This window comes from Entelurus aequoreus, linkage group LG08 (genome assembly GCF_033978785.1).
Source record: "Entelurus aequoreus isolate RoL-2023_Sb linkage group LG08, RoL_Eaeq_v1.1, whole genome shotgun sequence".
NCBI lineage: Eukaryota > Metazoa > Chordata > Actinopteri > Syngnathiformes > Syngnathidae > Entelurus > Entelurus aequoreus.
This window is the reverse complement of record NC_084738.1, coordinates 80,901,547-80,916,800: the sequence shown is the minus strand read 5'-3', so window position 1 is coordinate 80,916,800 and position 15,254 is coordinate 80,901,547. Positions and strand designations below refer to the sequence as shown.

At 34.2% G+C, this 15,254-nt stretch overlaps 1 protein-coding gene across 1 annotated transcript in view; it reads right to left on the bottom strand.

The window, feature by feature from the left end:
• mast4 (microtubule associated serine/threonine kinase family member 4) overlaps nucleotides 1–15,254 on the bottom strand; it is a 55,791-nt gene that overhangs the window by 39,417 nt on the left and 1,120 nt on the right. Inside the window, exons 3-8 of the mRNA XM_062057389.1 lie at nucleotides 14,329–14,407; nucleotides 8,763–8,899; nucleotides 6,867–6,942; nucleotides 6,554–6,763; nucleotides 3,739–3,840; nucleotides 3,513–3,645 (exon numbers count right to left, since the gene is read on the bottom strand). Coding sequence (XP_061913373.1) covers nucleotides 3,513–3,645; nucleotides 3,739–3,840; nucleotides 6,554–6,763; nucleotides 6,867–6,942; nucleotides 8,763–8,788 — 547 coding nt within the window. The 5' untranslated portion in view covers nucleotides 8,789–8,899; nucleotides 14,329–14,407. The remainder of the gene's footprint in view (nucleotides 1–3,512; nucleotides 3,646–3,738; nucleotides 3,841–6,553; nucleotides 6,764–6,866; nucleotides 6,943–8,762; nucleotides 8,900–14,328; nucleotides 14,408–15,254) is intronic.

Sequence of the window (15,254 nt, the reverse complement as noted above, 5' to 3'; positions counted from 1 at the left end):
CCTCAGAGTCATAAGTCGGTACGTGATCTATCTTAACTGTTAGCATGCTAACATTAGCAGGCTGTCATTAGCATGCTAACTTTTTTCAACCAATTTTACCACCGCACACCTCAGAGTCATATAATTTGGTATGTGATGTATGTTAACTGTTAGCATGCTAAAATTAGCATGCTAACTTTTTTTCAACCAATTTTACCACCGTACACCTCAGAGTCATAAAAGTCGGTACATGATATATACGTTAACTTTTTTTTAAACCAATTTTACCACCGTACACCTCAGAGTCATAAGTCGGTACGTGATCTATCTTAACTGTTAGCATGCTAACATTAGCATGCTATCATTAGCATGCTAACTTTTTTCAACCAATTTTACCACCGTACACCTCAGAGTCATGTAATTTGGTATGTGATGTACGTTAACTGTTAGCATGCTAACATTAGCATGCTAACTTTTTTTTAAACCAATTTTACCAACGTACACCTCAGAGTCATAAGTCAGTATGTGATCTATCTTAACTGTTAGCATGCTAACTTTTTTTCAACCAATTTTACCACCGTACATCTCAGAGTCATAAAAGTCGGTACGTGATATACGTTAACTTTTTTTTTAACCAATTTTACCACCGTACACCTCAGAGTCCTAAGTCGGTACGTGATCTATCTTAACTGTTAGCATGCTAACATTAGCATGCTATCATTAGCATGCTAACTTTTTTCAACCAATTTTACCACCGTACACCTCAGAGTCATATAATTTGGTATGTGATGTACGTTAACTGTTAGCATCCTAACATTAGCATGCTAACTTTTTTTCATCCAATTTTACCACCCTTCACCTCAGAGTCATAAAAGTCGGTATGTGATATACGTTAACTTTTTTTTTAAACCAATTTTACCACCGTACACCTCAGAGTCATAAGTCGGTACATGATCTATCTTAACTGTTAGCATGCTAACATTAGCATGCTATCATTAGCATGCTAACTTTTTTCAACCAATTTTACCACCGTACACCTCAGAGTCATATAATTTGGTATGTGATGTACGTTAACTGTTAGCATGCTAACATTAGCATGCTAACTTTTTTTCATCCAATTTTACCACCCTTCACCTCAGAGTCATAAAAGTCGGTACGTGATATACGCTAACTTTTTTTTAAACCAATTTTACCAACGTACACCTCAGAGTCATAAGTCGGTATGTGATCTATCTTAACTGTTAGCATGCTAACATTAGCATGCTAACTTTTTTTCAACCAATTTTACCACCGTACATCTCAGAGTCATAAAAGTCGGTACGTGATATACGTTAACTTTTTTTTTAACCAATTTTACCACCGTACACCTCAGAGTCATATAATTTGGTATGTTATGTACGTTAACTGTTAGCATGCTAACATTAGCATGCTAACTTTTTTTCAACCAATTTTACCACCGTACACCTCAGAGTCATAAAAGTCGGTATGTGATATACGCTAACTTTTTTTTTAACCAATTTTACCACCATACACCTCAGAGTCATAAATCGGTACGTGATCTATCTTAACTGTTAGCATGCTAACATTAGCATGCTAACTTTTTTTCTACCAATTTTACCACCGTACACCTCAGAGTCATAAAAGTCGGTACGTGATATATGCTAACTTTTTTTTAAACCAATTTTACCACCGTACACCTCAGAGTCATAAATCGATACGTGATCTATCTTAACTGTTAGCATGCTAACATTAGCATGTTAACTTTTTTCAACCAATTTTACCACCGTACACCTCAGAGTCATATAATTTGGTATGTTATGTACGTTAACTGTTAGCATGCTAACATTAGCATGCTAACTTTTTTTCAACCAATTTTACCACCGTGCACCTCAGAGTCATAAAAGTCGGTATGTGGTATACGCTAACTTTTTTTTAAACCAATTTTACCAACGTACACCTCAGTCATAAATCGGTACGTGATCTAGCTTAACTGTTAGCATGCTAACATTAGCATGCTAACTTTTTTTCAACTAATTTTACCACCGTACACCTCAAGAGTCATAAATCGGTACGTGATCTATCTTAACTGTTAGCATGCTAACATTAGCATGCTAACTTTTCTTCTACCAATTTTACCACCGTACACCTCAGAGTCATAAAAGTCGGTACGTGATATACGTTAACTTTTTTTTTTAAACCAATTTTACCACCGTACACCTCAGAGTCATAAATCGGTACGTGATCTATCCTAACTGTTAGCATGCTAACATTAGCATGCTAACTTTTTGTCAACCAATTTTACCACCGTATACCTCAGAGTCATATAATTTGGTATGTGATGTACGTTAACTGTTAGCATGCTAACATTAGCATGCTAACTTTTTTTCAACCAATTTTACCACCCTTCACCTCAGAGTCATAAAAGTCGGTACGTGATATACGCTAACTTTTTTTTAAACCAATTTTACCACCGTACACCTCAGAGTCATAAATCGGTACGTGATCTATCTTAACTGTTAGCATGCTAACATTAGCATGCTAACTTTTTTCAACCAATTTTACCACCGTACACCTCAGAGTCATAAAAGTCGGTATGTGATATACGCTAACTTTTTTTTTAACCAATTTTACCACCGTACACCTCAGAGTCATAAATCGGTACGTGATCTATCTTAACTGTTAGCATGCTAACATTAGCATGCTATATTTTTTTCAACCAATTTTACCACCGTACACCTCAGAGTCATAAATCGGTACGTGATCTATCTTAACTGTTAGCATGCTAACATTAGCATGCTAACTTTTTTTCTACCAATTTTACCACCGTACACCTCAGAGTCATAAAAGTCGTTACGTGATATATGCTAACTTTTTTTTAGACCAATTTTACCACCGTACACCTCAGAGTCATAAATCGGTACGTGATCTATCTTAACTGTTAGCATGCTAACATTAGCATGCTAACTTTTTTTCAACCAATTTTACCACCGTACACCTCAGAGTCATAAAAGTCGGTACGTGATATACGCTAACTTTTTTTTAAACCAATTTTACCACCGTACACCTCAGAGTCATAAGTCGGTACGTGATCTATCTTAACTGTTAGCATGCTAACATTAGCATGCTATCATTAGCATGCTAACTTTTTTCAACCAATTTTACCACCGTACACCTCAGAGTCATATAATTTGGTATGTGATGTACGTTAACTGTTAGCATGCTAACATTAGCATGCTAACTTTTTTCCAACCAATTTTACCACCGTACACCTCAGAGTCATATAAGTCGGTACGTGATATACGTTAACCAAAAGCCGACGTCCTGTTTGTTTTCCGATACAGGTTCTTGAGTCGGGATGGACGTCTCCAGCAATTTTTGTGTCGATATGTGAAAATGGTGGGCGGGGCTAATTTGTTATCAAATTTAAAAGGGGGCGCTGGAGAGCCAGTTTCGAAACTTAGTTTCCGGGACACAGAAACAGACAATCAGAAGTTTGGGGTAGAAAATTGCTAATTGTAGCATTTTAGGCTAACCTTCTAAAGGGTCCCGCGTGAGTCCCAGCTGGCTGATGATGTAACGCGGGATGTCGGTCTTGATGCCCTGGCCCACCTTGGCGTGGCCCTCAGCCGCCTCCAGGAGGTGGTAGAACTCCTCGGGGTCAAACTCCTGGACAATATTACAAACCGCACAAAAATTTAAAAAAAACCAAGTTTTCTTCACATTTGACTGGCTGTCATGAGGTTCTGGTCAAACACTTACCAGACATTCCAGCAGTCGAGCGGGTCGAGCGATGACGATGAGGATCTTCTTGGCCAGGTCTCGGATGAAGTTGACCTCCTCGCTCTCCGACCTCTCGGTGGACTGGACACCAGACAAGATGTCTTATTACTCCTGCTCAATAATTATCTTTAACAGTTTGGGTTTTGGTTTACTAGTCATACTTGGTGCTCACCCTTTAGAGCACAGCTGTAACCTCCTGGCACTAGAAAATAATTCTTCTCAGGTTCCTCTGTTTACATTTTCACACTATTTTCTTACACTTTATTAAACATTTCTCACATATTTCTTATTTTTAGCTTCATTTGAAGAAGTTATTGTTCAGTGTTCAATGTGATTTGACTACTTTGTTGACTTTGTTAGTGTTTGCCATGCTTGTGTTGACATTTCCTTTCTGCTTTGATAGCTGAGGGATTACAATCAGAGCAATTCAATCCAATCCAATCGAACTTGATTGAATCGAATCCAACCGAATCGAATCAAATCGAACTTGACTGAATCGTATGGAATCCAATCCAATCCAATCGAATGGAATCCAACCCAATCCAATCAATCAAATGAATCCAATCCAATCGAACTCGATTGATTCGAATCCAATCCAATCCAATCCAATCAATCAAATGAATTGAATCGAACCCAATCTAGTCTAATCAAATCGAACCGAATCAATCCAATTCAATCGAATCCAATCCAATTCAATCGAATCCAATCAATCAAATGAATCCAATCCAATCGAATCAAACTGAACTAGATTGAATCGAATCCAATCCGATTCAATCTATCAAATGAATCCAATCGAACCCAATCCTATCTAATCGAATCAAATCGAACAGAAACGAATCCAATTCAATCGAATAAAATCAAATAGAATACAATCAAATCTAATCCAATTGAATCCTATTGGAATTCAATCAATCAAATGAATCGAATCCAATCCAATCGAATCCAATCCAATTGAATCCAATCAATCAAATGAATCGAACCAAATCCAATCCAATCAAACTCGATTGAATCGAATCCAATCAATCAAATGAAACGAATCGAACCCAATCGAATCTAATCAAATCGAACTGAATTGAATCCAATTCAATCGAATCAAACCCAATCGAATCTAATCCAATCCAATCAAACCCAATCCAATCGAATCAAATCAAACTAGATCGAATCCAATCCAATCCAATCAATTAAATGAATCGATCAAACCCAATCCAATCCAATCTAATCGAATCAAATCGAATCCAATTCAATCTAATCGAATCCAATCAATCAAATGAATCGAATCGAATCCAATTCAATTGAATCAAATCCAATCTAATCCAATCCAATCCAATCGAATCAAATCGAACTAGATTGAATCCAATCCAATCAAATTCAATCAATCAAATGAATCCAATTGAACCCAATCCTATCTAATCAAATCAAATCGAACAGAAACGAATCCAATTCAATCGAATAAAATCAAATAGAATACAATCAAATCTAATCCAATTGAATCCTATTGGAATTCAATCAATCAAATGAATCGAATCGAATCCAATCGAATCCAATCCAATTGAATCCAATCAATCAAATGAATCGAACCAAATCCAATCCAATCAAACTCGATTGAATCGAATCCAATCAATCAAATTAAACGAATCGAACCCAATCCAATCTAATCAAATCGAACTGAATTGAATCCAATTCAATCGAATCAAACCCAATCGAATCTAATCCAATCCGATCAAACCCAATCCAATCTAAATAAATCAAACTAGATCGAATCCAATCCAATCCAATCAATTAAATGAATCGATCAAACCCAATCTAATCCAATCTAATCGAATCAAATCGAATCGAATCCAATTCAATCGAATCGAATCCAATCAATCAAATGAATCGAATCGAATCCAATTCAATTGAATCAAATCCAATCCAATCGAATCAAATCGAACTAGATTGAATCCAATCCAATCAAATCCAATCAATCAAATGAATCGAATCTAACCCAATCCAATCCAATCGAATGAAATCGAATCCAATACAATCGAATTGAATACAATCGAATCTAATCCAATACAATCGAATCGAATTGAATCCAATACAATCAATCAAATGAATCCAATCCAATCCGATCTAATCCAATTGAATCCAATCCAATTCAACCCAATCCAATCGAACTTGATTGAATGGAATCCAATCCAATCGAATAGTATCAAACTTGATTGAATCGAATCCAATTGAATCCAATCCGATCGAATCTAATGGAATCCAATCGAATCGAATGGAATACAATCAATCAAATCAATACAATCCAATCGAACTTGATTGAATGGAATCCAATCGAATCGAATAGAATCAAACTTCATTGAATTGAATCCAATTGAATCCAATCCAATTGAATCAAATCGAACTCGAGTGAATCAAATCCAATCCAATCTAATCAATCAAATTAATCGAATCGAACCCAATCTAATCGCATCAAATCAAACCGAATCGAATCCAATTCAATCAAATCGAATCCAATTGAAAATAATCCAATCCAATCAATCAAATGAATCGAACCCAATCGAACCCAATCGAACTCGATTGAATCGAATACATTGCAATCCAATCCGATTGGATTCAATTGAATCAAATTGAAACAATTTGAATTACATTAATTTCAATTCAATTCTATTTCATTTCATTTGAAATAAAAATGTTTACATTGAATATTTTTTCCCTCCGGGTCCTTCCATAAGAACGATCACTAATCAGGGATGTGGAGTGACAGGAAGTGGTGGTGACAGCAGGAAGTGGAGTGGGTGGTCAGTACCTCCTGCACCAGCCTCTCCAGCTTGTCAGTGAGCTCACAGAAGTAGCTAGAAGTGATGAGGTCCTGCCGGCTCTTCTCCAGGCAGTCTCTGGCCAGCTCGATGATCTGATGGTGGGCAAAGCCCAGCACGCCGTCGGCCAGCGGGAGGACCATCTCTGGAGAACTGCTGCGGATGATCTCCTGGATCTTCTCCTCCATTTGGGCCGTGGCCTGCCCGCACAGGAGGGTGAGACAAAGGTGGGGTGAGACAAAGGCGGGGTGAGACAAAGGCGGGGTGAGACTAATACAAGGTGAGACAAGAATGGCGGCGTACCTTGGGGAAGCGCTCCTTGTAGACGTGGTTCATCATGATGATCTCGTGGTCGTAACAGGAAGGAGATCTCCCGGGGCTGAAAAACAAAAAGACTTGGGATGAGGATAACAATCTTATATATATACATATATATACATATATATATATATATACATATATATATATATATATATACATATATATATATATATACATATATATATATATATATATATATATATACATATATATATATATATATACATATATATATATATATATACATATATATATATATATATATATACATATATATATATATATATATACATATATATATATATATATATATATATATATATATATATATATATATATATATATATATACATACATATATATATATATATATATATATATATATACATATATACATATATATATATATATATATATATATATACATAGATACATATATATATATATATACATATATACATATATATATATATACATATATATATATATATATATATATATATATATATATATATACATATATATATATATATATATATATGTATATATATATATATATATATATATATATATATATATATATATATATATGCATATATATATATATATAGTATATATATATATACACAGTATATATATATATATACATATATATATATATATATATATCTATATACATATAGATATATATATACAGTATATATATATATAAGTCGGTACGTGATCTACGTTAGCTGTTAGCATGCTAACTTTTTTTTTTAAACAATTCTAATTTGTTTGTCAGTAATTGTAGCGTTTTAAAACAAAAAGACGTAGGATGAGGATAACAATTATGTATATATATATATATATATATTTATATATATATATGTATATATATATATATATATATATATATATATATACATATATATATATACGTCTGTACGTGACCTATGTTAACTGTTAGCATGCTAACATTGGCATGCTAACTTTTTTTAAACCAACCGATATGTGATCTACGTTACCTGTTAGCATGCTAACTTTTTTTTAACCAATTTTACCACCGTACACCCCAGTCATATAAGTCGGATAGGTGATATACGTTAACTGTTAGCATGCTAACATTAGCATTCTAACTTTTTTTCAACCAATTATTTATTTTTTTTGTAGGTAATTGTAGCATTTTAAAACAAAAAAACCTAGGATGAGGATAACAATTGTATATATATATATATATATATATATATATATATATATATATATATATATACTGTATATATAAGTAGGTACGTGATCTACGTTGACTGTTAGCATGCTATCATGGGCATGCTAACTTTTTTTTCAACCAATTATACCACCGTACACCTCAGTCATATAAGTCGGTACGTGATATACGTTAACTGTTAGCATGCTAACATGGGCATGCTAACTTTTTAAAACCAATTTTACCATTGTACACCTCAGTCATATATGTCGGTACGTGATATACGTTAACTGTTAGCATGCTAACCCTTTTTTCCAACCAATTTTACCACCGTACACCTCAGTCATATAAGTCGGTACGTGATATACGTTAACTGTTAGCATGCTAACTTTTATTTTTCAACCAATTATACCACCGCATACCTTTAAGTCATAAGTCGGTACGTGATCTACGTTAGCTTTTAGCATGCTAACATGGGCATGCTAACTTTTTTTCAACCAATTATACCACCGTACACCTCAGAGTCATATAAGTCGGTATGTGATGTATGTTAACTGATAGCATGCTAACATTAGCATACTAACTTTTTTCCAACCAATTGTATTTTCCTTGTAGCTAATTGTAGCATTATAAAAAATAAATAAATGCGATGAGAATAACCATTTGAGATATTTTACGCTGAGGCTAGTCACCTGAGGCTGCGAGAGCGCGGCCGCATGGCGGTGGCGCGGCGACACTCGTCGGTGGAGATGCTCTCGGTGCAGAAGTGTTTGGACAGGAAGTGCAGTTCATCGGGCGTGGGCTGGAAGGGCAGCTGGTGCAGCTTCTCCTGTGATGAACAGGACGACTGGAAATGAAACAAATATATATTTCCGCATGAAAAGAAAAGATTCAAGGCGGCATGTTTTTCTTCTTCTCTGATTAGCATCCAACATTTATCCATGAAAAGGTGGTGAAGCTGCTGAATATTTGGGGACCGAACGATTAGGTCCAATTCTGATTCAAGGTGTGACGATTCGCTTCAGAATAGCTTCTTGAGCCAACAAGATTCTCGATTCAACAACATTTTCGATTGAACGATTCTTTTTTTCAACATGATTCTCAATTCAACACGATTCTTTTTTCAACACGATTCTCGCTTCGTGGTTCTCAATTCAACGTGATTCTCCATTCAACACGATTCTTGATCCAACAAGATTCTCCATTCAACAAAATTTTCGATTGAACGATTCTTTTTTCAGCACGATTCTTTTTTCAACACGATTCTCGCTTCGTGATTCTCATTTCAACGTGATTATCGATTCAACACGATTCTTTTTTCAACCCGATTCTCGATTCAACCCAATTCTCGATTCAACACGATTCTTGTTTCGTGATTCTCAATTCAATAATATTCTCGATTCAACACGATTCTTGATCTAAGAAGATTCTCGATTTAACATTTTCGATTGAACACGATTCTTTTTTTAACACGATTCTCGATTCAACACGATTATTGATCCAACAATATTTAAATTTCAACAACATTTTTGATTCAACACGATTCTTTTTTCAACACGATTCTCGCTTCGTGGTTTTCAATTCAATGTGATTCTCGATTCAACACGATTCTTTTTTCAACACGATTCTCGTTTCGTGATTCTCAATTCAATAATATTCTTGATTCAACACCATTCTTGATCTAACAAGATTTTCGATTCAAGAAGGTTCTTGATTCAACAAAATTTTCGATTCAACAATTATTTTTTCAACACGATTCTCCCTTCGTGGTTCTCATTTCAACGTGATTCTTGATTCAACACGATTCTTGGTTCGTGATTCTCAATTCAATAATATTCTCGATCCAACAAGATTTTAATTTCAACAACATTTTTGATTCAACACAATTCTCGATTCAACAAAAAATTTAATTCAACACGATTCTTGCTTCAATACGGTTCTCAAATCAACATGATTCTTGATTCAACGCAATTCTCAACTCAACACGATTCTTGATTCAACAAGATTCTCGATTCAAATTTTTTTGCAATTGAACGATTCTTTTTTGAACACGATTCTCAATTCAACACAATTTTTTTTTCAACACGATTCTCGCTTCGTGATTCTCGATTCAACACGATTCTTGATCCAACAATATTTAAATTTCAACAACATTTTTGATTCAACACGATTCTTTTTTCAACACGATTCTCGCTTCGTGGTTCTCAATTCAACGTGATTCTCGATTCAACACGATTCTCGTTTCGTGATTCTCAATTCAATAATATTCTCGATTCAACACCATTCTTGATCTAACAAGATTTTCGATTCAACACGATTCTTGATTCAACAAAATTTTCGATTCAACAATTCTTTTTTTCAACACGATTCTCCCTTCGTGGTTCTCATTTCAACGTGATTCTTGATTCAACACGATTCTCGGTTCGTGATTCTCAATTCAATAATATTCTCGATCCAACAAGATTTTAATTTCAACAACATTTTTGATTCAACACGATTCTCGATTCAACAAAAAATTAAATTCAACACGATTCTTGCTTCAATACGGTTTTCAAATCAACATGATTCTTGATTCAACGCAATTCTCGACTCAACACGATTCTTGATTCAACAAGATTCTCGATTCAAATTTTTTTGCAATTGAACGATTCTTTTTTGAACACGATTCTCAATTCAACACAATTTTTTTTTCAACACGATTCTCGCTTCGTGATTCTCGATTCAACACGATTCTTGATCCAACAATATTTAAATTTCAACAACATTTTTGATTCAACACGATTCTTTTTTCAACACGATTCTCGCTTTGTGGTTCTCAATTCAACGTGATTCTCGATTCAACACGATTCTCGTTTCGTGATTCTCAATTCAATAATATTCTTGATTCAACACCATTCTTGATCTAACAAGATTTTCGATTCAAGAAGGTTCTTGATTCAACAAAATTTTCGATTCAACAATTATTTTTTCAACATGATTCTCCCTTCGTGGTTCTCATTTCAACGTGATTCTTGATTCAACACGATTCTCGGTTCGTGATTCTCAATTCAATAATATTCTCGATCCAACAAGATTTTAATTTCAACAACATTTTTGATTCAACACGATTCTCGATTCAACAAAAAATTAAATTCAACACTATTCTTGCTTCAATAAGGTTCTCAAATCAACATGATTCTTGATTCAACGCAATTCTCGACTCAACACGATTCTTGATTCAACAAGATTCTCGATTCAAATTTTTTTTCAATTGAACGATTCTTTTTTGAACACGATTCTCAATTCAACACAATTTTTTTCCCAACACGATTCTCGCTTCGTGATTCTCGATTCAACACAATTCTTGATCCAACAATATTTAAATTTCAACAACATTTTTGATTCAACACGATTCTTTTTTCAACACGATTCTCGCTTCGTGGTTCTCAATTCAACGTGATTCTCGATTCAACACGATTCTTTTTTCAACACGATTCTCGTTTCGTGATTCTCAATTCAATAATATTCTTGATTCAACACCATTCTTGATCTAACGAGATTTTCGATTCAACAATTATTTTTTCAACACGATTCTCCCTTCGTGGTTCTCATTTCAACGTGATTCTTGATTCAACACGATTCTCGGTTCGTGATTCTCAATTCAATAATATTCTCGATCCAACAAGATTTTAATTTCAACAACATTTTTGATTCAACACGATTCTCGATTCAACAAAAAATTAAATTCAACACGATTCTTGCTTCAATAAGGTTCCCAAATCAACATGATTCTTGATTCAACGCAATTCTCGACTCAACAAGATTCTTGATTCAACAAGATTCTCGATTCAATTTTTTTTTCAATTGAACGATTCTTTTTTTAACACAATTCTCAATTCAACACAATTTTTTTTCCAACACGATTCTCGCTTCGTGATTCTCGATTCAACACGATTCTTGATCCAACAATATTTAAATTTCAACAACATTTTTGATTCAACACGATTCTTTTTTCAACACGATTCTCGCTTCGTGGTTCTCAATTCAACGTGATTCTCGATTCAACACGATTCTTTTTTCAACACGATTCTCGTTTTGTGATTCTCAATTCAATAATATTCTTGATTCAACACCATTCTTGATCTAACAAGAATTTTGATTCAAGAAGATTCTTGATTCAACAAAATTTTCGATTCAACAATTATTTTTTCAACACGATTCTCCCTTTGTGGTTCTCATTTCAACGTGATTCTTGATTCAACACGATTCTCGGTTCGTGATTCTCAATTCAATAATATTCTCGATCCAACAAGATTTTAATTTCAACAACATTTTTGATTCAACACGATTCTCGATTCAACAAAAAAATAAATTCAACACGATTCTTGCTTCAATAAGGTTCTCAAATCAACATGATTCTTGATTCAACGCAATTCTCGACTCAACACGATTCTTGATTCAACAAGATTCTCGATTCAAATTTTTTTTCAATTGAACGATTCTTTTTTGAACACGATTCTCAATTCAACACAATTTTTTTCCCAACACGATTCTCGCTTCGTGATTCTCGATTCAACACGATTCTTGATCCAACAATATTTAAATTTCAACAACATTTTTGATTCAACACGATTCTTTTTTCAACACGATTCTCGCTTCGTGGTTCTCAATTCAACGTGATTCTCGATTCAACACGATTCTCGTTTCGTGATTCTCAATTCAATAATATTCTTGATTCAACACCATTCTTGATCTAACAAGATTTTCGATTCAAGAAGATTCTTGATTCAACAAAATTTTCGATTCAACAATTATTTTTTCAACACGATTCTCCCTTTGTGGTTCTCATTTCAACGTGATTCTTGATTCAACACGATTCTCGGTCCGTGATTCTCAATTCAATAATATTCTCGATCCAACAAGATTTTAATTTCAACAACATTTTTGATTCAACACGATTCTCGATTCAACAAAAAATTTAATTCAACACGATTCTTGCTTCAATAAGGTTCTCAAATCAACATGATTCTTGATTCAACGCAATTCTCGACTCAACACGATTCTTGATTCAACAAGATTCTCGATTCAAAATTTTTTCAATTGAACGATTCTTTTTTGAACACGATTCTCAATTCAACACAATTTTTTTCCCCAACACGATTCTCGCTTCGTGATTCTCGATTCAACACAATTCTTGATCCAACAATATTTAAATTTCAACAACATTTTTGATTCAACACGATTCTTTTTTCAACACGATTCTCACGTCGTGGTTCTCAATTCAACGTGATTCTTGATTCAACAGGATTCTTTTTTCAACACGATTCTCGTTTCGTGATTCTCAATTCAATAATATTCTCGATTCAACACCATTCTTGATCTAACAAGATTTTCGATTGAACACGATTCTTGATTCAACAATTCTTTTTTTCAACACGATTCTCCCTTCGTGGTTCTCATTTCAACGTGATTCTTGATTCAACACGATTCTCGGTTTGTGATTCTCAATTCAATAATATTCTCGATCCAACAAGATTTTAATTTCAACAACATTTTTGATCAAACACGATTCTCGATTCAACAAAAATTTTTTAATTCAACACGATTCTTGCTTCAATACCGTTCTCAAATCAACATGATTCTTGATTCAACAAGATTCTCGATTCAATTTTTTTTTTCAATTGAACGATTCTTTTTTGAACACGATTCTCAATTCAACACGATTCTTTTTTCAACACGATTCTCGCTTCGTGATTCTCGATCCAACAAGATTCTCAATTCAACAAAATTTTCGATTCAACGATTCTTTTGTCAACATGATTCAACACCATTCCCGCTTCGATACGGTTCTCGATTTAACACGATTTTCCCTTTGTGATTCTCAATTCAATAATATCCTCGATTCAACACGATTCTCGAAAGTGAATTTTTTTAAATAAAATGCTTTTTTTACATTTTTACTTTGTTTAAATAGATTTTTGCAAATCATGAATGGATTTAGAATGGGGATGAACAACAATTGCAGTTGGGGTGTGAATAAATGTCATGTAAATACTGTACATTATTATTGCATTAAACTACTGTAGTTGTTTGTACTACATTCTATTGTATGGTTTTTACACATTATTTATTATACAAAAGTTAGATTTTTATTTTTTTTAAAGGCATATAAAAAAAATATTTTAGCTCATTTCAATTGCCAACACTGATTACAAGTTGGGTCACAGAACCAATTAAAAACTGGGGTATGTTGAAGAAAAATGGTGAAAAAGTGCTCACAGAGACGGTGGAGCTGGGCGTGTTGGTGCCATATCCGGAGGAGGGAAGGGAGGCCAGGGACCAGCGGCGACCATCGCTCCTAACACACAAGACACACACACACACTCTTCAACATAACATAGGAATAAAAAAGATACACTCGACGGCACTAATGGCACTTTTGTGTGTCTTTATGGGCTAATAAATGATACAAATATATATTTAATGTGAGCATTCTTGCTTTGTTGTCCATACTAGGAAGTAGCTTGAATGTGTTTTGTTGCGCTCTACAAAGTGTTTATACGGTAAGTAATATACTCATTACACAGCAACTGTTAGATTGTAATATTCATATTGGTTTTAGTTTTCATTACTACATTTGGAGGTGTTTAAATCGCCATGTAAAATTGCTAATGCTAATCAGTAGCATGTTTATGGCAAATCCTAGGGAGATTAGCATGGTGCTAGCGCTTTTCGGAAAAGTGGAGCCTTACATTTGGGCGCTTTCTATCAGGCATGCTTGCTTTTTTCAAGTCTTACGAGAAAGTAGCTTTTTCCAAGGAAACTGAATGTGTTTCGTTGCGCCCTACAAAGTGTTTATACTGTAAGTAATGTGTTTTGTTGCCCAACTGTTAGATTGTAACATTCATCTTTGCTGTAGTTTTCATTACTTAAATTTGGGGGTGTTGAAATCGCCATGTAAAATCGCTAATGCTAAATGGTAGCATGTATATGGCAAATCCAATGTAAATTAGCATGGAGCTAGCACATTCTGAAAAGTGGAGCCTTACATTTGGGCGCTCTCTATCAGGCTTGCTTACTTTTTCGTCTTACGAGAAAGTAACTTTTTCCAGGAAGCTGAATGTGTTTTGTTGCGCCCTACAAAGTGTTTATACTGTAAGTAATGTGTTTTGTTGCCCAACTGTTGGATTGTAACATTCATCTTT